Genomic DNA, 23,521 nt, shown 5'->3' on the forward strand with positions numbered 1-23,521 from the left:
AGTGTTGGAATCAGATATATAACCTATTTTAAACCTCCATGCAATACTTACAGAGCATAATTTACAAAGTAATTTGATATAATATTTTCATGTTAATTGGATATGGAGACCAAATCAAACTAGAAAGTAATTTTTCTTCAGGATGGAACTTTCATGCTTCTCTTTTGTATTGGTAGGTGTATACATAGCCTCCTCTGGCCTTTGGCTGCCTCAGTTTTATCTTTATTATCTGAATAAAATTCCATTGAGTGTGCATTATATGGTTTGGCTCTGTGTTCCCACCCAAGTCTCATCTCCAGTTGTAATCCCCATAATCTCCACATGTCAAGGGAGGGACAAGGTGGGAGGTAACTGCATTATGGGGGCAGTTTCCCCTGTGCTGTTCTCATGATAGTGAATGAGTTCTCATGAGACCCAGTGGTTTTATGAGGCAGTTTTCCCTGCTCTTGCTCACTCTCTCTTGGCTGCCACCATGTAAGACGTGCCTGCTTCCCCTTCTACCATGATTGTAATTTTCCTGAGGCCTCCCCAGCTATGTGGAACTGTTAGCTAATTAAACCTTTTTTCTTTATAAATTACCCAGTCTTGGTATATTGGGGTCTGGGACAGAACTAATAGGATATATATATATGAGAGTTTATTAAGTATTAATTTACATGATCACAAGGTCACACTGTCTGCAAGCTGAGGAGCAAGGAGAGCCAGTCTCAGTCTCCAAATTGAAGAACTTGGAGTCTGATATTTGAGGGCAGGAAGCATCCAGTGCAGAAGGCTAGGCTGGTCTCTCTTTTTCACATTTTTCTGCCTGCTTTTTGTTCACTGGAAGCTAATTAGATTGTGCTCACCAGATTACGGGTGGATGTGCCTTCCCCAGCCCGCTGACTCACATGTTGCTCTCTTTTGGCAACAGCCACACAGACACAGCCAGGATAAATACTTTGTATCCCTCAATCCAATCAAGTTGACACTCCCTATTAACCATCACACTTGTGTATGTCTTTATAGCAGTGTGAAAATGAACTAATACAGTAAGACTTCCTTTTCAATATTGATGCATTTATTCTGCAGTGAACAGAAGCCAAGAGAATAGTTTCTGGAATATTAGATTGAGAACCTACATTTTGAAAATATACCCCTGTAATGTAAGAATAGTAACCATTCTACTGGTTCTTTAAAAATATTGTCTACCCTCTTTGGGCTAGTCAAAATGAGTCTCGCCTTTCAGCAGTTGAACAGTTGTTTCAGATGCACCTTATAGCTTGTGGTCTGAGATATTGGAGAAGAAAATGCAACATATTCACAGAGTTGAGGATGGGAAAGATCCCTAATCCCTGGTGCTGCAAGTGTAGAATACATCTGTTCCACTAACTGACACAGACTCTAGGTCAAACTGCAACTCTTGTAAGGCTGAGGGTCCCATTGAGAGGATGGGGCCAGGCACAGTGGCTCACGCCTGTAATCCCAGCACTTTGGGAGGCCGAGGTGAGTGGATCACCTGAGGTCAGGAGTTTGAGACCAGCCTGATCAACATGGTGAAACCCCATCTCTGCTAAATACAAAAAATTAGCTGGGAGCGGTGGAGCGTGCCTGTAATCCCAGCTACTTGGGAGGCTGAGTCAGGAGAATCACTTGAACATGGGAGGTGGAGGTTGCAGTGAGCTGAGATTGCACCATTACACTCCAGCCTGGGCAACAAGAGCAAAACTCCATCTCAAAATAAAAAAAAAAAGAAAGAGGATGGGATCAGGGGCCAGGAGAGGGTTCCATGTCAGGACACCTATTGGCCCTCAAGACCTCCTGCCACCAGAACAATCCTGCAGCTGCTCAGAGTTTTTTGAGGTGGTTCTAAAGCTTTATCTGGATGCCTACTACAGGTGTTATTTTATAGGTGCTTTTCCTTTCACCTGAAAAGAAAAATAAGCTTGACATCTCAGTGTGTGAATTTGAGAATTTTAAAGATAATGAAATTACAGTAATCATTTCAAATGATTGTTTTAGATGGCAAGGAATCCAACAATTCAAGAGAATAAAAACATTTGAATATGAGTATACTAAAATAAAAGTAGTAGTCAAGCTTGGGTTTCTTAATGATGAGTTTCTGAGTTATTGAGGCAATTTCTTTCTAATTATCTTGAAACAGAGGCAGTACCTTTTAGAGTTGTATGAACAATATTAATATTTCCTCAAGTTTTTGTAGATGGAAGTTTTTTATTTAAAATTGGTCACAGTAAAGATGTATGTGAATCTGTTATCCTAATCAATATTTCAAAATAATATTGTACTTTAAAACTACAACCTTTCTGTGCCTATCTGTGAGTGTATTAAATGGGAAAGCAGCATTTGTCCCATCTGAAAAGGAAAGACACAGATTTACCATCCATAAAAAAAGTATCATGTAGTGAAACTAATTGCCTCAGTCAGAGATCCAAATGAGTTTGTCAATTCAGAGAATTGTGTTAGAACTTACTGGCAACCATAATTGTGACAATGTCACAGGATCCTGTGGGTGTCACTTTTCCAACTGGAAACCTTTGTGGCCAGTGGCGCCTTTGCTTGAGTTTTGTTCAGACCCACTGGGCTCATTCTGCCCACTTGGCCTGGCAGGCTGTGCTCAGCTTGTGCTACCAGCCTGGGTCCCACACATGCCAAGGGTGAGCCAGATGCCAAATGGTGAGGGGTGTGTGAGTGAGCGCAGGGTCCAGCCATTGCACACAGCCAGGTACACTGGCTGCTGCAGTGGGGCAGGCAGCTCCAGGTGCTGTCACAGATGTCGGCTCTGTGCAAACCTGTGGCTGGATAAGATGCACTGCAAGTGGCTTCTGCTGGGGGCACCCATGTCTGGACAAGGGGAATGTGGTGGTGCCCAGAAACTTGAAGACACAAGAAACCACAGAGCCCCAAAGAGGGAGTCACAGCCCTGGCTCAGGGAGGCCCTAGGTCTGGGTTCCCTGAAGGGCCACAGCTCTTCTTTTTTTCTGGAGCTCGCAACATGGCGAGTGAGGGGCAGGTGTTTAAGCTCTGTTTGTGTTATGGCTCTTTCAGTCTTGCCATTTGTTGGGTCTCAAGTTCTTGTCCCACATTCAGGAAGAATGAGGTACATGGATAACTGGAGGATGAGCAGGATGGAGAGGAGCCTTATTAAGCAACAGAACAGCTCTCAGGAGACCCAGAGTGGTAGCTTCTTTCTGCAGGCAGGTCATCCTGACAAGTGTCCAGCTCTCAGCAGATAGGAGACCCAGAGTGGTAGCTCCTTTCTGCATGCAGCTCATCCTGACGAATGACCAGCTCTCAGCAAATAGAAGACCCAGAGTGGTAGCTCCTTTCTGCAGGTGGTAGTCCCCATGTCTGTGTGAGTCTGTCTGAGTCTGGGGTTTTTATGGACTTCGGAAGGAAGAAAGTGTGTGCTGATTGATCCATGGGCAGCCATGGGTTGGCCTGGACCCGGAATTGGCAGTCTGGTCCCCAGGCTTCAGGCCTTACCTGGCTTGAAGGAGGGGTTTCACCAGGGACCCACCCCTTTCCACCTAGGAATCTATCTGCCTCCTGCCATCATCAACATGTCTTCTATGGCACCTTGGCTGTTCATGCCAAGAGGCACCTGCAGGCCTGTACTGCACCACCCTCAGCCCCACTGGCCTCCATTCTGTGCTCATTGGCACTTAAAGTCTGGAGGGGGCTGAGGCAGCGGGGGGCTGCTGTATCAGCACTGCCCTGATCATGCACACACCCAGCTTGGTTGTGACAGTGTCTGGGCTCGGCCACAACTTTGCTCCACTCTGGAGCAGACACTAGGAGTAGGGAGAGGCCGGAGAGTGGGAGCAGGCACTTCTAAGTCTGCAGGGGCAGGAGGGGTTTCCCAGGTTCCCTAAATGCAGTGAATGCCTGGGTCTGGAGCCAAGATGCGGCAGCTGCAGCTGCCCCCAGAAGTGCGGGGCACCTGCCCCACCAACTCAATAGGGGGCAGGGATCCTGCCTCTTCCTGTCCCTGCTGGCTTCATGGAGCACACAGCCCTTGCTGCACCTCCTCTGCTGCAGCCAGCGTCTTCACAGCAGCCACACCAGATGGGCTGCTGCTGCCATCAACAACAGTCTAACAAAGAATAGTTAATATTGCTCTTTAGTTGCCTAAAGTAATGTATACTCCTGTGATAGGTCATCTCATTTATCATGTTCCATTGTGGCTTACTTGCATTGCCAAATTTTCAACCTCCTGTGAATACTTTCCTGTAAAACATCAGCTACTGGCTGATTGTTTTCCATTTTGCTGTTCTGATTACCAGTTTTTAAGATCAGCTTCTCCTGCTGTTTCTTCTTCTTCCTACTAGTACCTAAGCTGCCCCGAGAGCATTGCATTTAGCTGTTGACATACAGTGAGTCAGTGACCCAGAGCACTCAGTATTCTCCACTTTCTCATGTATGTTCCTGACTTCAGTATGTCTGTGACTTAACTGTTTCACTTGGTATGGCTTTTACGTTTACTAGATTCAGGTTTTTATTTATGAAGCATTTTGGTGATGCTTGGGAAAAACGATCTTTTCAGGAATTCCATTTTTAAAAAGGCAACTTACGGTGTGTTTTGTGAACCTTAATCATAATTTATAACTACTCATTCAGGTTGTCCTTTAGAAAAAGTTAACCTTCACAGTTAATTATTAATAGTGGTCACTACCTTTAAATTACAATAGACTAGAACACTACTACTCAGTAACGAATGAAAATATTTGTATTAATCAAACTACTCAGAAGCAACTTAAGGAAATTCTGAGGTGTTTCTTTTTGATTAGTCTGGGACAGTCTTTATCACCACACGCTCTCAGTCACTAGGAAGTTTCTGAGACACTCTCCTGCTCTCCCTCTATTCCACGGCTCCTGCTCAGAGTAGATACCATTACCATATCACCAGAAACCTCTCCTCTGGTCATGGCCCTGGTTTGGCCAGATGGCTCTATTATGACGACTGCAAGACTTGGCACTGCTGGACTGTCTTTTTGCAGATATTTTAGGTGTTGACTGTTAGGTCCTAGTGAGTGACAGGACGTGGTGTAGGCAGTCCTGGAATCTCATAGAAGAGTGGTAAGGCCTGTGTTGTGTATTCCAAGTTTTAGATTAGAGTTACCGAATTTGTTACATTGTATGCTTTGTTTCTCTGGGAAGCTTCTCTATCAACCACTTCCTCTTTTCCCTCCTTTTCATGTTCCCTCCCCCAACACACACACCACACATCCCTGAAATTCATATTACACATTAGAGTAATGTGAGTTCTTTAGTGCTATAAATTCTCCAATGCCTATATAGATGTCAGTTTTTAGTAGTAAACAGTCATTTATGGCTGTTTGTTCTATCACTAACATAAAATCCATAATGCAGTATATATTTTATATAATAGCATATAAGTATATGCACACATCGTGCCATATCATTTGGTCAGTATAATGGCAGGAATGCGATGTATTAAAGATGGACAGGAAAAGTCTGTCACTTGTAGAACAACCACAGGAGTCTGAAAATATCACAACTATACTAAACAAATTTATGTTTGAAGAAATTCTTCCTGATTTTAGAGAATCCTGCATTTTAACTTTCACATAACACATATAAGAGATGTAATATATTCTGGGATTCTATAAAATATTCATGTTTACACTTTTTTTTTTTTGAGACAGAGTGTCACTCTATAACCCAGGCTAGAGTACAGTGGCACAATCTCAGCTCACTGCAACCTCTGCCTCCCGGGCTCAAGTGATTCTCTCACCTCAGCCTCCCGAGTAGGTGGAATTACAGGTGTGTGCCACCACGCCCAGCTAATTTTTGTATTTTTAGTAGAGACGGAGTTTCACCATGTTTGCCGGGCTAGTCTCAAATCCCTGACCTCAAGTGAACCGCCCACCTCAGCCCCCCAAAGTGCTGGAATTACAGGCATGAGCCACCACACCCAGCCACATGTTCACATTTCTGAGTTTGCATTAGTTCAAAACATCAGAAAGATCAGAAGCTTAAAGCTGAGAGGGGTTGGTGGGGTGGGGGAAGAGTGCACAAGAGTGACCACGTGTTTGTAATTTTGTGTCCGAAATTGGTGGGTTCTTGGTCTCACTGACTTCAAGAATGAAGCCGCGGATCCTCGCGGTGAGTGTTACAGTTCTTAAAGACGGTGTGTCCACAATTTGTTCCTTCTGATGTTCGGAAGTGCTCGGCCTTTCTTCTTTCTGGTGGGTTCGTGGTCTTGCTGGCTTCGGGAGTGAAGCTGCAGACCTTCGCGATGAGTGTTACAGTTCTTAATGCAGCACGTCTGGAGTTGTTCGTTCCTCCCGTCCCAAGTTGTTCATTCCTCCTGGTGGGTTTTTGGTCTCGCCGGCCTCAGGAGTGAAGCTGCAGACCTTCGTGGTGAGTGTTACAGCTCATAAAGGCAGTGTGGACCCAAAAAGTGAGCAGCAGCAAGGTTTATTGCAAAGAGTGAAAGAACAAAGCTTCCATGGTGAGGAAGGACACCTGAGCGGGTTGCTGCTGCTGGCTCAGGCAGACTGCTTTTATTCTCTTATCTGGCCCCACCTGCATCCTGCTGATTGGCCCATTTTACAGAGAGCTAACTGGTCCATTTTACACAGAGCTGATTGGTCTGTTTTACAGAGAGCTGATTGGTCTGTTTTTGATAGGGTGCTGATTGGTGTGTTTACAGTCCCTGAGCTAGAAACAGAATGCTGATTGGTGTATTTACAATCCTCTAGCTAGAGGTTAAAGTTCTCCAAGTCCCCACTAGATTATCTAGACACAGAGCACTGATTGGTGCATTTATAAACCTTGAGCTAGACACAGAGTGCTGATTGGTGCATTTACAAACCTTGAGCTAGACACAGAGCACTGATTGGTGCATTTACAAACCTTGAGCTAGACACAGAGTGCTAATTGGTGCATTTACAATCTTTTAGCTAGACGTAAAAGTTCTCCAAGTCCCTACCAGATTAGCTAGATACAGAGTGCTGATTGGTGCATCCACGAACCCCGAGCTAGACACAGAGTGCTGATTGGTGCATATACAATCCTCTGGATAGACATAAAAGTTCTCCAAGTCCTCACCTGACTCAGGAGCCCAGCTGGCTTTGCCTAGTGGATCCCACGCCAGGGCTGTGGGCAGAGCTGCCTGCCAGTCCCGCGCCACACGCCTGCACTCCTCAGCCCTTGGGCAGTCAATGGGACTGGGCGCCACAGAGCAGGCCCATCAGGGATGCTCGGGCCACATGGGAGCCCACTGCGGGGGGGCTCAGGCATGGCAGGCTGCACGTCTTGAGCCCTGCCCCGCGGGGAGGCAGCTGAGGCCCGGCAAGAATTCGAGCATGGCGCAGGCGGGCCGGCAGTGCTGGGGGACCTGGTGCCCCCTCCACAGCTGCTGGCCCGGATACTAAGCCCTCACTGCCCGGGGCTGGCAGCGCGGGCTGGCAGCACCGGCTGGCCGCTCCGAGTGCGGGGCCTGCCAAGCCCGCACCCACCGGGAACTCACACTGGCCTGCGAGTGCCATGCACAGCCCCAGTTCCTGCCCGCACCTCTCCCTCCACACCTCCCCACAAGCAGAGGGAGCTGGCTCTGGCTTCAGCCAGCCCAGAGAGGGGCTCCCACAGTGCAACAGTGGGCTGAAGGGCTTCTCAAGCGTGGCCAGAGCAGACGCCAAGGCCAAGGAGGTGCTGAGGGCGAGTGAGGGCTGCTAGCACGTTGTCACCTCTCAATTTCACCCAGTACATGGATCTGGAAAGATCCATAGTTACATATAAGTGGTTCTTGGGAGAAAACCTTTGTAGCCAGCCTAGGCAACATAGCAAAACCTCAAAAAAATTTTTTTTACAAAGTTAGCCGGGCATAGTGGCATGTGCCTGTAGTCCCAGGTACTTGGGAGGCTGAAGTCAAAGGATCACAAGCCTGGGAGGTCGAGACTGCAGTGAGCCGTGATTGTGCCACTACACTCCAGCCTGGGCAACAGAGTGAGACCCTATAACAAACGAATGAACAAAAAATCTTCATAGTGTCTCCACAGAAATCTTCTCTATGTTTAGTGCTGATTTTAGAGCTATTACTCTCAAGAAGCTTTGCTGAACTGGCTTCTGTATATGTATCAGTTGCAGGTAGGAATGCCTACTGGTCCTAGGTGTGCTTCTGGAAGCAAAGATTCATGCTGTGGCAGCCCTGGAGTGGTTGGGAAGTTGAGAGTGTTACCCACTTGAAGAATGCTCTTGTACTATAGTTGATCAGAACAAGTCTGTATACAACTGTCAGCTTAAACTTCTAGGCCAAAAGGCAGAATGACCTGGTAGAAAATGTGTAAACCTTGAAATCAGATTTGGGTTTAAATTCTGGCTTTTCTATAAATTTGTATAAGTTGTGACCTTTAGCTTATTTCTCTGAGCCTCAGTTTCTCCATCTGAAAAATTCAGGGCAGTTATAAGAAATAAATGGAATAGCATATCCAAAAGTGCATGGCACTTGGTAAGGAGTTAATAAATGTTATTCTCTTTCTCTCTCTCTCCACCACTAGAGAGTACAGGAGTGGGGTGAGTAACATCTGCAGTGACTTGGTTTGGCTCCGCTTCCTAGTTTGACCTGCCAACTACATTTTCAGGCAAAGTTCTTGGAAATCATCTGTTCTATCTTCAGTGAGTTAGAGAACAAGTACCTAAGGAAATTGCAAGCCTGGAGAGACGCTAAGAGAGACAGTTCCCGGGACTTCTCTGGGAGTTATATTAGCTCTACACTTTCCTGTGTGATACGTGGTGCCACACAGCTGAGACAATGAGACTGCACATTATTTATTTACTTTTTAAGATTTCTTAACTTCAGTGTGAACATTTTCTTTAATCTCATCTGACACAAAATCCAGTTGGAGATTTTAAGAAGGTGATATGTAATCTGTACTTTTATTCACAGGTGATTGATCTTTAGCTAGAAGCATTTACAGTTATACTGCTTTGAAATTTTTGATCAGCTTAAATAAGAAAATGACATTCAAAATAAATTAGATTGGACAGAGGTCAAATACTCCATTGACTGTGTGAAGAGTTAGGATACATGATCCAAAGACCTCTCATATCCTTTTAAAATGTCCTTAGGCTCAGTTATGCAAAGTAAAAGATAAAGGTTTATTTTTTAAATTAACTTAAAATATCATTGAAATAATGCGAAATTAAAAGACTTGATGAGCTCTAACACTAAAGTATCTGCCTTTGTTTTTTTAAAATGTAACTCCGTCATGTTTGAATATGTAGCTCACAGTCTGCGCTTTGAATAGCTCATAGTTTGGGCTCATAGCCTATGCTGGAAGACTCTTCCTTTAAGTAACCCCTTCATCACAATAATACTAGGTGTGGTATTCCTTTTGCCTTCTCTTTTTCCAATTAAATTTTAGCGCATGCTAAAACCCTGGAGTCATTTTGGAGTTAAATAGACTATAATATCAGGATTTTAGATAAATAGCATAAAGTAAAACTAGTAGGATGCGATATGATTTTTTAAAGCCACAAGTGAAATCTGTCAGTAGTTAGGATATTATCTTCAGAAATATTTGTAAATATTTCCAGAACTAGTTTCAGTTTTGGTAGTGAAAATATTCACTTAGGATACAATTTTGTAATTGTTTTCCTTTTTCTTTTTAATTTCAGGGTCAGCCTGGTCCTCAGGTAAGATAACTCTTTTCTAGCAAATTATTTTCAATTTAGGATTTTCCCAGTGTGGAGGTCTTTCTGCAATTCTTTCAAAAGCTATAAAAAAGCTATGAACTGATAATCACGACACCACACAGTAGACCAAATATTTCCCAGGAGTAAACCCTTGGGGCCTCTTCAGGATTGTGTGAGCCACATCAGCTGTTGGGCCAGATGGCAGATTTAACAATGTACTATCATATAAAGCAAAACTCTTAACTGATCTGAAACAGTGCCACAGGACTTTAATGTAAGACAGCATGACATAAAAGTTGAGTATGAACTGGTTTGCATTATGTACTGATTAATCATGTACCAATAATATTGTTGTGAATCCCTGCAGACTCTGATTATTTAGACCATGATCCTGCTAGCTACTTTTGATTCATTATAGACAGATATTGAATTTTTAATTTAGAAACAACTGCCAAAGACATGATTTATAATTAAGCATGAATGCAGTCAACAGAAAATCTTATTGAGCCCTAAATCATATTGAAGAAAATGAGCAAATTTTAGGAAGGGGAGGAATGTGGTATGAAGATGGAAATACAAAAGAATACGTGAGTTTTCAGAAGTGAAGAGTCAGTACGAAAAACTCAACAAACAACAATATCAATACTAATTATAATCCCTAGGATTCTATAGAGAAGAAAATGCAGTTATTAATGTTTTACTTTTAATACTCTAGTGCCTATAAATAATTATTTACTGAACTCATCTTCCATCTCTTTCCCCTTGATGTACTGAATGCTATTTCTGCTTCAGATTGTTTCACAATAAGCCATTTTCATGATAGCTTTGTAGTCAATATCATGAATTATCTATTGTGTGCTCCACCTCATACCAGATCACAAGAATATTATTTATGGTTTTTATGATCTCTGTATATAGATGTCTAATGAAGCAAAAAATTCCACATACTTCAGTAAACAACTTCTTTCCACACCAAGCTTATGAGAAAGTTTGACTTTTAATTAACTTATAGTGATATCTGAAAATACCTATATTCTCATTATTTGTGATTTTTACTCTTGTATTCCATGTTTGTTCAAGGTAATTGTTAATGGAATAAAACCCACAGAAGAAAGTTATAGCTTGTTTACTAAATTTGAAATGGCCATATTACAATGGAATGAGAACAAAGTAAAAGATGCTTTGCATGGTTTTGTTTTTGTTTGTTTGTTTGTTTGTTTGTTTGTTTTGTTTTTTTCTGAGACCGAGTCTTGCTCTGTCGCCCAGGCTGGAGTGCAATGGTGCAATCTTGGCTCACTACAACTTCTGCCTCCCGGGTTCAAATGATTCTCCTGCCTCAGCCACCCAAGTAGCTGGGATTACAGGCAACTGCCACCATGCCTGGCTAATTTTTGTATTTTTAGTGGAGATGAGGTTTCACCATGTTGGCCAGGCTGGTCTTGAACTCCACTCCTGACTGTAGGTGATCTGCCCACCTTGGCCTCCCAAAGTGCTGGGATTACAGGCATGAGCCACCGTACTCAGCTTGCATGCTTTCTTTTATTTGATGCTTACAACAGCCTTGGAAAGTATTATTATCCTACGTGTGTGTGTGTGTGTGTGTGTGTGTATAAACATACAGAAACAGAAGACATAAATTACTCACAAGTGACACCATGAAATGGGAGCTAAACTGAAGTCTATCTCTAAAACCTTCATACCTTGTAGTGCTCAGCCCTTGAGAGAAGGTGGTGAGACAGCCGATGATAAAAGAAGTTGATGAGTTGGTTTTGAGAGATCGTAATCTTTAACATATTTTAATTTTTAATAGGACTTCCGTCTTAGCTGGACCTTCTTTCCTGCATCCCAAAGCAGTTCTTAAGAATTTCAGCATAAATAATTTATTTGAGAGATGATCCTAGAAAGCATCGTGAGAGAGTGGAGAAATGACATAGGGAAGGCAACAAAACCAAAAAATGGATGCCTCAATTAGCAGGTTACTGCTGTGGACAAATGGGGCTCAATCCTGCTGAGGAATCTGGAGAGACTGTGTAGAGTGTATCCCAGAATCATCCCAGAGACGGACAAGGAAGTTGGTGGATTTATCCACTAATTTCCCTGCCTTTACTACTGAGGGTCGCAGCTGGATGTTGGCTTTTCAGCACTCCTGGCCTGCTGTGAAAGGAATTTAGGAAGCCATAGGGACATATGGGACCTGTATTCTAGCACTGTCTTGGAGCAGGTAGTGGTGGGCAGGCACCTACATCTGCCACAACATCCAAGTGCACGTGTCTTATAGTCAAGACAGAGTAGGAAATTCAGATATGTATAGAAAGAATTGGGAAATTAAATATAAAGGCAGCATTCAATGCATAGTAGTTAATAAGATACTAAAGAGAGAAACTATAAAAAGAAAAACAGTCATAGTAAATCTTGAGTATACAGCCTCAGTTAATAAACAGAAGAAAGATCATAAACCAGCACTGGAAACCAAGAATGGACAGGACCAGGAGAACCGTGGATGATGGTGGCTAAGAATGAACATATATCATGGCACTTCAGAACACCTTCACATCAGGTCCTATATTGACTGTGTCTCTGCAGAAACATATTCTACCTAACTGCCTATGCTAGAAAATGTTGAAAATTTGCAAGGAGGTTGGGACCAGCATTTTCAAATGGTCCTGTTAGAAACCTGCTCTGGTTTCCTTTGTTTTGGCTACCAGTTTGCCTTTAGTGGATGTGAAATCTCATGATCATTTAGTTTAAGATGTCTTCCTCACATCACAGCAAAAGGAAGTGAATAAATTGAGGAAGGATAGGTATTAGGGAAAACGTGAAGCCAAGACATACCCTCACGTGATCTTTCCACAGCAGAAAAAACAAGCAAAGAGTTGTTGTTTTGTCCCCAAGGAAAAGCCTGGCCTACCTCTTACGCTTACATCATTATCATAATATTTTTCCAAAATCTACTACATGTATCATTTCTAAGTGCTCATATCTATGATACTTCCATTGATAGATTTGAAATTAAATAGCTCTTAATGAAGTTTTGCATTTGGTGCTTGATGGTCATTAGCTTTTCTCTGCTATTTTTAAAATTATAGATGAATTTTATATAGGCTCCTATCCATCTGTATGTTTTGTTTCCCAATTACCAATGTGTTACTTTCCTAACCCCTGCTCTGCTCTTGGGAAATTTTCTTTTACAAAAAAAGTGGACCTTAAACTGACTTTTTAAAAATTACTCTTCAGCAAAATGGGTTTTATTTATTTTTAACTTTTATTTTAAGTTCAGGGTTATATATGCAGGATGTGCAGGTTTGTTACACAGGTAAACGTGTGTCATGGTGGTTTACAGCACAGATCATCTGATCACCCAGGTATTAAGCCCAGAATCCATTAGCTATTCTTCCCGATGCTCTTTCTTCCCCCAAGCCCCCACAGTTGCCCAATGTGTGTTGCTCCCCACGATGAGTCCATGTGTTCTCATCAATCAGTTGCCACTTATAAATGAGAGTGTGCGGTGTTTGGTTTTCTATTCTTTAAATAGGCTTTCAACCACAAAACAAATTTTATCTATCAAAAATATGAGCACTTAAAAATGATACATGTAGTAGATTTGATTATCAATATGTGCAACAGTTTTTGTATTTTATAAAATTGTATCTTACATTAACACCTTACTATAAGCCTACTTTTTCTTTGAGTAAATTTACATGAACTGTACATTAAATCTGTTTAACATAGATCTATAAGGTACATACAGTGTATTAATAAGCAATATGCATTTAAAACCCAAATTAGAGGCTGAACGTGGTGGCTGACACCTGTAATCCCAACACTTTGGGAGGCCAAGGCAGATGCATCACTTGAGGTCAGGTGTTTGAGACCAGCCTGGCCAAAATGGTAAAACCCTGTCTGTCCTAAAAATACCAAAAAAAAAAAAAAAATTAGCTGGGTGTGGTGGCACACACCTGTAATCCTAGCTACTAGGGAGGCTGAGGCAGGAGAACCACTTGAACCTGAGATGGTGGTTGCAATGAGCCAAAATAGCTCCACTGAACTCCAGCCTGGGCAGCAGAGTGAGACCCCCCTCGCCAAAAAAAAAAAATTATAAACTTGTGATGGGTTTTTAAGTTGTTGAAAGCTTTCTTTTATTTGATCAAATTTTTCTTAAAATTTCCATGTTCTGTTTACTTGGCTCACTGAAAATGATCCTTTTCACATACAGTATATGTCTAGTAACAGGAACTTGAAATTTTGATTGTCTTCTTTTTCTTTTTTCCTCTTCTTTTTGTTGACTCAAAATGATACCTACTTTTCTTCTTAAAATGTCAACCCTTTTGATTTCTTTGATTTTATAAGATTTTGACCTAAAATGTCAAAATTTGTTTTTTGTTGTTTATTCTGTTCCTCTCCAGCTCTGGGTCTCCCTAGCACATGCTGTTAGCTATGGGAAAATGGAAGGGTATGGACATTGCAAAACTTCTTCTTTCACTCCTCGTCTTCTTTTGCAACTAGTTAAGAAAGAGAGCTTGTCATCTGTGCAAGGTTTCTACAAACAAATTCTCCCTTAGCCAACCCTTAAACGCACATTTCCCTGCCTGAGTCATGACCATGTCATTCAGACTCTTCTAATCCACATTTCTGACTTTCAATGGATTTTTCATTAAGACACTATTATTAATAATGGTCTTTTGCTATCGTATTATGGGGATATCTTTTAGGTACTTTAGGAATAGGCTTTTGTGGATTAGGCTGGGAAAATAACCATATTCATATTGTGATTCCTACAGGAAGATATAATTAGGTTTCCCAACAAAATACTTCCCCCAAAAAAGGGTTGTAAATGTTTAAGTTGGGGGATTGATATGGTTTAGACCTGTGTTCCCACTCAATCTCATGTGAATTGTAATTCCCAGTGTTGGAGGTATGGCCTGATGGGAGGTGATTGGATCATAGGGGTGAATCTTTCATGAATGGTTTAGCACCAGACCCTTGGTGCTGTTCTTCTGACAGAGTTCTCATAAGATCTAGTTGTTTCAAAATGTGTGTAGCAACTCCCTGCCATCTCTCTCTTGCTGCTGCTATGACCTTGTGAAGTGCTGGCTCCCCCTTTGCCTTATGCCATGATTGGCAAGGAAGCTTCCTGAGGCCTCCCCCAGAAGCAGAAGTTGCTATGCTTCCTGTGCAGCCTACAGAATCGTGAGCCAATTAAGCCTCTTTTCTTTGTAAATTACTTAGTCTCAGGTATTTCTTTACAGCAGTGCAACAATGGACTAATATAGGGATTGGGCATCCTTCAAAGTTTATTAAAAGACTTGGACAGAATTGTAATTAACAACTTGTTATTCCCGTGCAAGTGTTTATATCAGTGAGAATTGTCTCGCATAGGCTGAACATTCTCTTTGTTAAGCTGTTCTTGCGTCATTATAAAGAAATACATGAAACTGGTCATTTATAAACAAAAGAGATATAACTGGCTCACGGTACTGCATGCTTTACAGGAAGCATAGTGCTGGCATCTGCTCAGCTTCTAGGGAAGTCTTTGGAAGCTTACAATCGTAGTGGAAGGCAAAGGGGGAGCAGGCACGTCACATGGCAAAAGCAGGAGAGAGAGACAGAGAGAAGGTGCCACACACTTTTCAACACCCAGATCTTGTGAGAATTTACTATCTTGAGGACAGCACCAAGAGGATGCTAAATCATTCATGAGAAATCCACCCCCATGATCCGGTCACCTCCCACCAGGCTCTACCTCCAACTCTGGGGATTACATTTCAACAAGAGATTTGGACGGTGGCAAATATCCAAGCTCTATGTGTTCCCACATCATCTTATTCATAGTGTTTATATTATACAGTGCAAAACTTCTCCTTAGAGAGTAAAAAAAAAAAAAAAAAAAAAACCTCAATTCTACTTCTATATCACATGTTATTTTATAAAGCCTTCCAGATTAATAAGGTTTTATTTTGCAGACTGATGGTAAAAAGGGAAACTGTCTATTATTCAGTGAGTGGTTCTGATCATCTTCCTAAAGCTGAAGACAGCGTAGATTGTTAAGAATCGCTGGGACTAGAAAGCTAAATGGCAGCAAACTCTTTTACAGTCATAGTATGAAATTAAATAAGAAAGGAGACCTTAGGGAAGAGAGGTGAGTCTTTGCATTTACCTAAATGGGTGAGAAAATGGTTCTTGACAAGGGAAATGAGATGGTGAAAGGGTATTAGAATGAAAAAAAATTAAAAAAGCAATTCTCGCAGCTGTGGTTAAGATGGAAAAAGGGCCAGGGAAATGAAGAGAGAGGATGTTGCTGTGAATCTCCTGAATCAAGGGAAATAAAACTCTTGGAGAGGAAAAGGAAGGGAATAAAGTAAATAATGTCACAGCAACTTGGAAAAATAACAAGTAACAATAGAAGGTAAAGGCAGAAAGAAGAAAGGGAAATGAAAGAAAAGGCAGATGAGCATTTATATTTCGTTTTTTCGTTTTTGTTTTTGAGATGGAGTCTCGCTCTGTTGCCCAGGCTGGAGTGCAATGGCGCGATCTCGGCTCACTGCAACCCTGCCTCCCGGGTTCAAGCTATTCTCATGTGTCAGCCTCTGGAGTAGCTGGGGTTATAGGCGCCCGCCACCACGCCCAGCTACTTTTTGTATTTTTAGTAGAGACTGGGTTTCGTCGTGTTGGTCAGGTTGGTCTTGAACTCCTGACCTCAGGTGATCCACCCACCTTGGCCTCCCAAAGTGCTAGGATTACAGGCGTGAGCCACCGCACCCGGCCTTTTATATTTCAAACTAGAAGTAATGAGAATTATTTGAGGGTAAGGCTAAATTTATTGAAATGAAAGTTACCCTGACATTTGTTCATTAATTCATATTAACATAATTCAATTAACTACTCAACGAGTATTATTTAGCCCCTATATATAAGGTACAATGTGCAAGGCACAATAAGGCAGTGTAATTGTGGTGGATAAGCAGACCCAGTCTCTGTTCTTGTGATCGTTCTGGTTTTTTTAATTTTAAAAATTGTATAAATTTGTTTAAGTTCTTTGTAGATTCTGGATATTAAACCTTTGTCAGATGGATAGATTGCAAAAATTTTCTCCCGTTCTATAGGTTGCCTGTTTACTCTGATGATAGTTTCTTTTGCTGTGCAGAAGCTCTTTAATTAGGTCTGATTTGTCAATTTTGGATATTGTTGCAATTGCTTTTGGAGCTATCATTCTCAGCAAACTAACACAGGAACAGAAAAGCAAACACCACATGTCCTCACTCATAAGTGGGAGTTGAGCAATGAGAACACATGGACACAGGGAGGGGAACATCACACACCACAAACTGTCAGGGGTCGGGGGCAAGGGGAGCGAGAGCATTAGGACAAATACCTAATGCATGCGGGGCTTAAAACCTAGATGATGGGTTGATAGGTGCAGCAAACCACCATGGCAGATGGATACGTATGTAACAAACCTGCATGTTCTGCATATGTATCCCAGAACTTAAAGTAAAACAAAAAAAAATTGTATTTATATTTTTATTTAAAACTACTTAGTAGACAAAGACTGAATATACTCAAGATGTACAATGTAATGATTTCACATACATATACATTGTGCAATATTATAACAATCAAATTAACATATTTCTCACCACCCATGTTGTATATTCAATCCTCAGAACTTGTTCATCTTGTAACTGAAAATGTGTACCCTTTTACCAACATCTCCCCATTTCTGCCACCCTCCAGCCTTTGTTCTATGCTTCTAAGAGTTTGACCTCTTTAGATTTCACATATAAATGAGATTATAAAATATTTATATTTCTGTGTCTGGTTTATTTCACTTAGCACAATGTCATCCAGGTTTATGCATGTTGTTGCAAATGGCAGGATAGTCTTTTTTGTGGCTAGATAATATTCCATTGTGTATGTATACTGCAGTTTCTTTACCTGTTCATCAGCTAATAGACATTTAGGTTGATTCCATATCTTGACTATTGTGAGAAATGCTGCAATGAACACGTGCATGCAGATATCTCTTCAACATACTGATTTCACTTCCTTCAGATATATACCCAGCTGTGGGATTGCTAGGTCCTATGGCAGTAGTTCTATTTTAATTTTCTGAGAAACCTCTATACAATTCTCCATGATGGTTGTACTAATTGACATCCCTACCAACAGTGTACGAGGATTCCCTTTTCTCTACATCCTTACCAACACTTGTTCTTTTGTCTTTCTTACAATAGCCATTCTGACAGGTGTGAGGTGATATCTCACTGTGGTTTTTCATTTCCTTGATGATTAGTGATGTGGAGCACCTTTTCATATCCCTGTTGACCCTAGGTATATCTTCTTTGGAAAAATGTCACATCTCTTGTGATAGTACTTTTAATATTATCAATAATAGTCTATAAAGTGTCAGAGTTCTCAAATGTTGCAGACCCATCCCTTCCAAGGATGACTTTAACCCCACCTGCAAATCCTGCTCTGGCTAATCTCCACCTGCACATCTGGGTAATCTCCAGGTTCAGTGGAGACCTTAAGCATGGGGCATTTAAATAGGCCCTTTTCCAGCATGCAGGTGACTCAGGATCAATACTGTTATTCTAAGAATGGTCCTAGAGTCATGCCTTAGTTCTCTGTTAATTGAGTTTCTGCTCAGATTCAAAAACCCTTGTTCTGGAACTAAGTCATTTCCTGGATCCTCACCTCTGCATTCCCTTTCTACCTTATACTCTTCATCCCAGTTCTCCTTTCCTTTTCCTCATTACTGACAGGTATTCAAGTGTGCAGCTTTGCCAATGGCAGACTGAACAGTTAAAACCCTCTAGCTCACTGCCTACCTGACAGGATCTCAGATGCCTGTTTCTTTTAACTGTGGTTTCCCCATTGCCATTCTGCACACTGTGAAGATATGCCTGTTGTCTGGCCACTCATTGCTGCAGAGAGGCAGGTCAGGAAAGTGAGTGGTTAGCTTTTTCTCTGTATCTGTAGTGCAGGCATTTGGGATTGAGTGTACTATCAACCAGTAGCATCCTAATACAATTATATATCATAGTTCTGATTATGTCACTCTTCTGATCTCAAAACCTTGAGTCTTAATGGTTTTCATTTAGAATACAATAGAATCTAGATTCTTGCTTGACATTCAAATCCTCTTATCTGGCCTGTTTTCTAGCCTAATCTGCCATTAATTTTTCATTAATGCCCTTTCTAGACTATGCTTCACCAAACCAAATCAAACCATTTACTTATTTTCTCTTCAAATCTTTCTTTTTCTTTTTGCCTTTTCTTAAAGTAGCCTTTCCTCCTAACCCTTAGACACACTCAGTTTCCACAATCCAAATAGGATACCCCTTCGTATTTGAATGCTGCTTCTTCTATTAAGAAGTCTTTACTCTCCCTTAACTAAATGTAATTTCTCCCTTTTTCTGAATCCTGACAAAGTTTTATGTGTATAGTTTTTGTTTTTTTTTTTTTTTTTGACAGAGTCTCACTCTGTTGCCCAGGCTGGAGTGCAGTGGCACAATATCGGCTCACTGCAACCTTTCCCTCCTGGGTTAAAATGATTCTCCTGCCTCAGCCTCCTGAGTAGCTGGGATTACAGGCTTGTGCCACCATGCCCAGCTAATTTTTGTATTTTTAGTAGAGATGGGGTTTCACCATGTTGGCCAGGCTGGTCTCAAACTCCTGACCTCAGGTAATCCTCCTGCCTCAGCCTCCCAAAGTGCTGGGATTACAGGCGTGAGCCACCAAGCCTGGCACTTTTTATATAACTTTTTATATAACACTTTACAATTAAAATAGAGGGGCATGGACTTTGATCAGACAGATTACATAATTCAAATCCCAGCTTTACCACTTACAAACTGTCTATCTTTGGCAAGTTACTCAATCACGCTAGTATCATTTTCCTCATCTGTACAGCAGAGATAATTATGTCTTATCTCAACAGTGTGAGGATTAAAATAATATATGTAAGACATCTAATGTGGTGCCTAGTCCATAGCAGTCACTCAGTGAATATTAATTTCCTTCCTCCAGTTTCCTCTTTAAATTGTATTATAACTATTCATGAACACTTTTTTCCTTTCTCTCTTTTTTTTGCAGAGCTTGTTTTTATTGTTATACTTTAAGTTCTAGGGTACATGTGCACAATGTGCAGGTTTGTTACATAGGTATATATGTGCCATATTGGTTTGATATAATCTTCAACTTGTCATTTACATTAGGTATTTCTCCTAATGCTATCCCTCCCCCAGGCCCCCACCCCACGACAGGCCCGGTGTATGATATTCTCTACCCTGGGTCCATGTGTTCTCATTGTTCAATCCCCATCTATGAGTAAGAACATGCGGTGTTTGGTTTTCTGTCCTTGTGATAGTTTTCTGAGAATGATGGTTTCCAGCTTCATCCATGTGCCTGCAAAGGACATGAACTCATCCTTTTTTATAGTGGCATAGTATTTCATGGTGTATATGTGCCACATTTTCTTAATCCAGTCTATCATTGATGGACATTTGGGTTGGGTCCAAGTCTTTGCTACTGTGAATAGTGCCTAATAAACATACGTGTGCATGTGTCTTTATAGTAGCATGATTTATAATCCTTTGGGTATATACCCAGTAATGGGATCGCTGGATCAAATGGTATTTCTAGTTCTAGATCCTTGAGGAGTTGCCACACTGTCTTCCACAATGGTTGAACTAGTTTACAGTCCAACCAACAGTGTAAAAGCATTCCTATTTCTCCACATCCTCTCCAGAATCTGTTGTTTCCTGACTTTTTAATTATTGCCATTCTAACTGGTGTGAGATGGTATCTCATTGTGGTTTTGATTTGTATTTCTTTAGTGACCAGTAATGATGACCATTTTTTCATATGTCTGTTGGCTACATAAATGTCTTCTTTTGAGCAGTGTCTGTTCATATCCTTTGCCCACTTTTTGATGGGGTTGTTTTTTTCTTGTAAATTTGTGTAAGTTTTTTGTAGATTCTGGATATTAGCCCTTTGTCAGATGGATAGATTGCAAAGATTTCCTCCCATTCTTTAGGTTACCTGTTCACTCTGATGATAGTTTCTTTTGCTGTGCAGAAGCTCTTTAGTTTAATTAGATCCCATTTGTCTATTTTGCCTTTTGTTGCCATTGCTTTTGGTGTTTTAGTCATGAACTTTTTGCCCATGCCTATGTCCTGAATGGTATTGCCCAGGTTTTCTTCTAGCATTTTTATGATGTTAGGTCTTACATTTAAGTCTTTAATCCATCTTAAGTTAATTTTTGTATATGGTGTAAAGAAAGGATCCAGTTTCAGCTTTCAACATATGGCTAGCCAGTTTTCCCAGCATCATTTATTAAATAGGGAATCCTTTCCCCATTGCTTGTTTTTGTCAGGCTTGTCAAAGATCAGTGGTTGTAGATGTGTGGTGTTATTTCTGAGGCCTCTGTTCTGTTCCATTGGTCTATATATCTGTTTTGGTACCAGTACTATGCTGTTTTGGTTACTGTAGCCTTGTAGTATACTTTGAAGTCAGGTAGCATGATGCCTCCAGCTTTGTTCTTTTTGCTTAGGATTGTCTTGGCTATGCAGGCCTTTTTTTGTTCCATATGAAGTTTAAAGTAGTTTTTTCCAGTTCTGTGAAGAAAGTCATTGGTAGCCTGATGGTGATAGCGTTGAATCTATAAATTACCTTGGGCAGGATGGCCATTTTCATGATATTGATTCTTCCTATCCACGAGCATGGAATGTTTTTCCATTTGTTTGTGTCATCTTTTATTTCATTGAACAGTGGTTTGTAGTTCCCCTTGAAGAGGTCCTTCACATCCCTTGTAAGTTGGATTCCTAGGTATTTTATTCTCTTTGTAGCAATTGTGAATGGGAGTTCACTCATGATTTGGCTCTCTGTTTGTCTGTTATTGGTGTATAGGAATGCTTGTGATTTCGGGACATTGATTTTGTATCCTGAGACTTTGCTGAAGTTGCTTAGCAGCTTAAGGAGATTTGGGGCTGAGACGATGGGGTTTTCTAAATATACAATCATGTCATCTACAAACAGAGACAATTTGACTTCCTCTTTTCCTAATTCAATACCCTTTATTTCTTTCTCTTGCCTGATTGCCCTGGACAGTACTTCCAACACTATGTTGATTGGGAGTGGTGAGAGAGGGCATTCTTGTCTTGTGCCAGTTTTCAAAGGGAATGCTTCCAGTTTTTGCCCACTCAGTATGATATTGGCTGTGGGTTTGTCATAAATATCTCTTACTATTTTGAGATACGTTCCATCAATACCTAGTTTATTGAGAGTTTTTAGCATGAAGGGCTGTTGAATTTTGTCTAAAGCCTTTTCTGCATCTATTGAGATAATCATGTGGTTTTTGTCGTTGGTTCTGTTTACTTGATGGATTATGTTTATTGATTTGTGTATGTTGAACAAGTCTTGCATCCCAGGGATGAAGCCAACTTGATCATAGTGGATTAGCTTTTTGAGGTGCTGCTAAATTCTGTTTGCTGGTATTTTATTGAAGATTTTTGCATTGATGTTCATCAGGTATATTGGCCTAAAATTCTCTTTTTTTGTTGTGTCTCTACCAGGCTTTGGTATCAGGATGATGTTAGCCCATAAAATGAGTTAGGGAGGATTCCCTCTTTTTCTATTGATTGAAATAATTTCAGAAGGAATGGCACCAGCTCCTCTTTGTACCTCTGGTAGAATTGGCGGCTGTGAATCCGTCTGGTCTTGGACTTTTTTTGGTTGGTAGGCTATTAATTATTGTCTCAATTTCAGAACCTGTTATTGATCTATTCAGAGATTCAACTTCTTCCTGGTTTAGTTTTGGGAGGGTGTATGTGTCCAGGAATTTATCCATTTCTTCTAGATTTTCTAGTTTATTTGTGTAGAGGTGTTTATAGCATTCTCTGATGGTAGTTTGTATTTCTGTGGGATCGGTGGTGATATCCCCTTTATCACTTTTTATTGCATCTATTTGATTCTTCTCTCTTTTCTTCTTTATGAGTCTTGCTAGTGGTCTATCTATTTTGTTGATCTTTTCAAAAAAACAGCTCCTGGATTCATTGATTTTTTGAAGGGTTTTTTGTGTCTCTATCTCCTTCAGTTCTGCTCTGATCTTAGTTATTTCTTGCCTTCTGCTGGCTTTTGTATGTGTTTGCTCTTGCTTCTCTAGTTCTTTTAATTGTGATGTTAGGGTGTCAATTTTAGATCTTTCCTGCTTTCTCTTGTGGGCATTTAGTGCTATAAATTTCCCTCTACACACTGCTTTGAACGTGTCCCAGAGATTCTGGTATGTTGTTTCTTTGTTCTCATTGGTTTCAAAGAACATCTTTATTTCTGCCTTCATTTTGTTATGTAGCCAGTAGTCACTCAGGAGCAGGTTGTTCAGTTTCCATGTAGTTCTGTGGTTTTGAGTGAGTTTCTTAATCCTGAGTTCTAATTTGATTGCACTGTGGTCTGAGAGACAGTTTGTTGTGATTTCTGTTCTTTTACATTTGCTGAGGAGTGTTTTAGTACCAATTATGTGGTTAATTTTGGAATAAGTACGATGTGGTGCTGAGAAGAATGTATATTCTGTTGATTTGGTGTGTAGAGCTCTGTAGATGTCTATTAGGTCTACTTGATCCAGAGCTGAGTTCAATTCCTGGATATCCTTGTTAACCTTCTGTCTTGTTGATCTGTCTAATATTGACAGTGGGGTGTTAAAGTCTCCCATTATTATTGTGTGGGAGTCTAAGTCTCTTTGTAGGTCTCTAAGGATGTGCTTTATGAATCTGGGTGCTCCTGTATTGGGTGCATATATGTTTAGGATAGTTAGCGCTTCATGTTGTATTAATCCCTTTACCATTATGTAATGGCCTTCTTTGTCTCT

The 23,521-nt window shown here is 41.0% G+C and overlaps 1 protein-coding gene across 6 annotated transcripts in view; it reads left to right on the forward strand.

Moving 5' to 3' along the window:
- Positions 1-23,521, forward strand: part of COL25A1 (collagen type XXV alpha 1 chain) — a 514,179-nt gene that overhangs the window by 289,291 nt on the left and 201,367 nt on the right. For all 6 annotated transcript variants that reach the window (XM_063611090.1, XM_063611091.1, XM_055296768.2 and 3 more), the window contains one exon: positions 9,640-9,657. In XM_063611090.1, the coding sequence (XP_063467160.1) occupies positions 9,640-9,657 (18 nt within the window). The remainder of the gene's footprint in view (positions 1-9,639; positions 9,658-23,521) is intronic.

This window comes from Symphalangus syndactylus, chromosome 10 (assembly GCF_028878055.3).
Source record: "Symphalangus syndactylus isolate Jambi chromosome 10, NHGRI_mSymSyn1-v2.1_pri, whole genome shotgun sequence".
Classification (NCBI taxonomy): Eukaryota; Metazoa; Chordata; class Mammalia; order Primates; family Hylobatidae; genus Symphalangus; species Symphalangus syndactylus.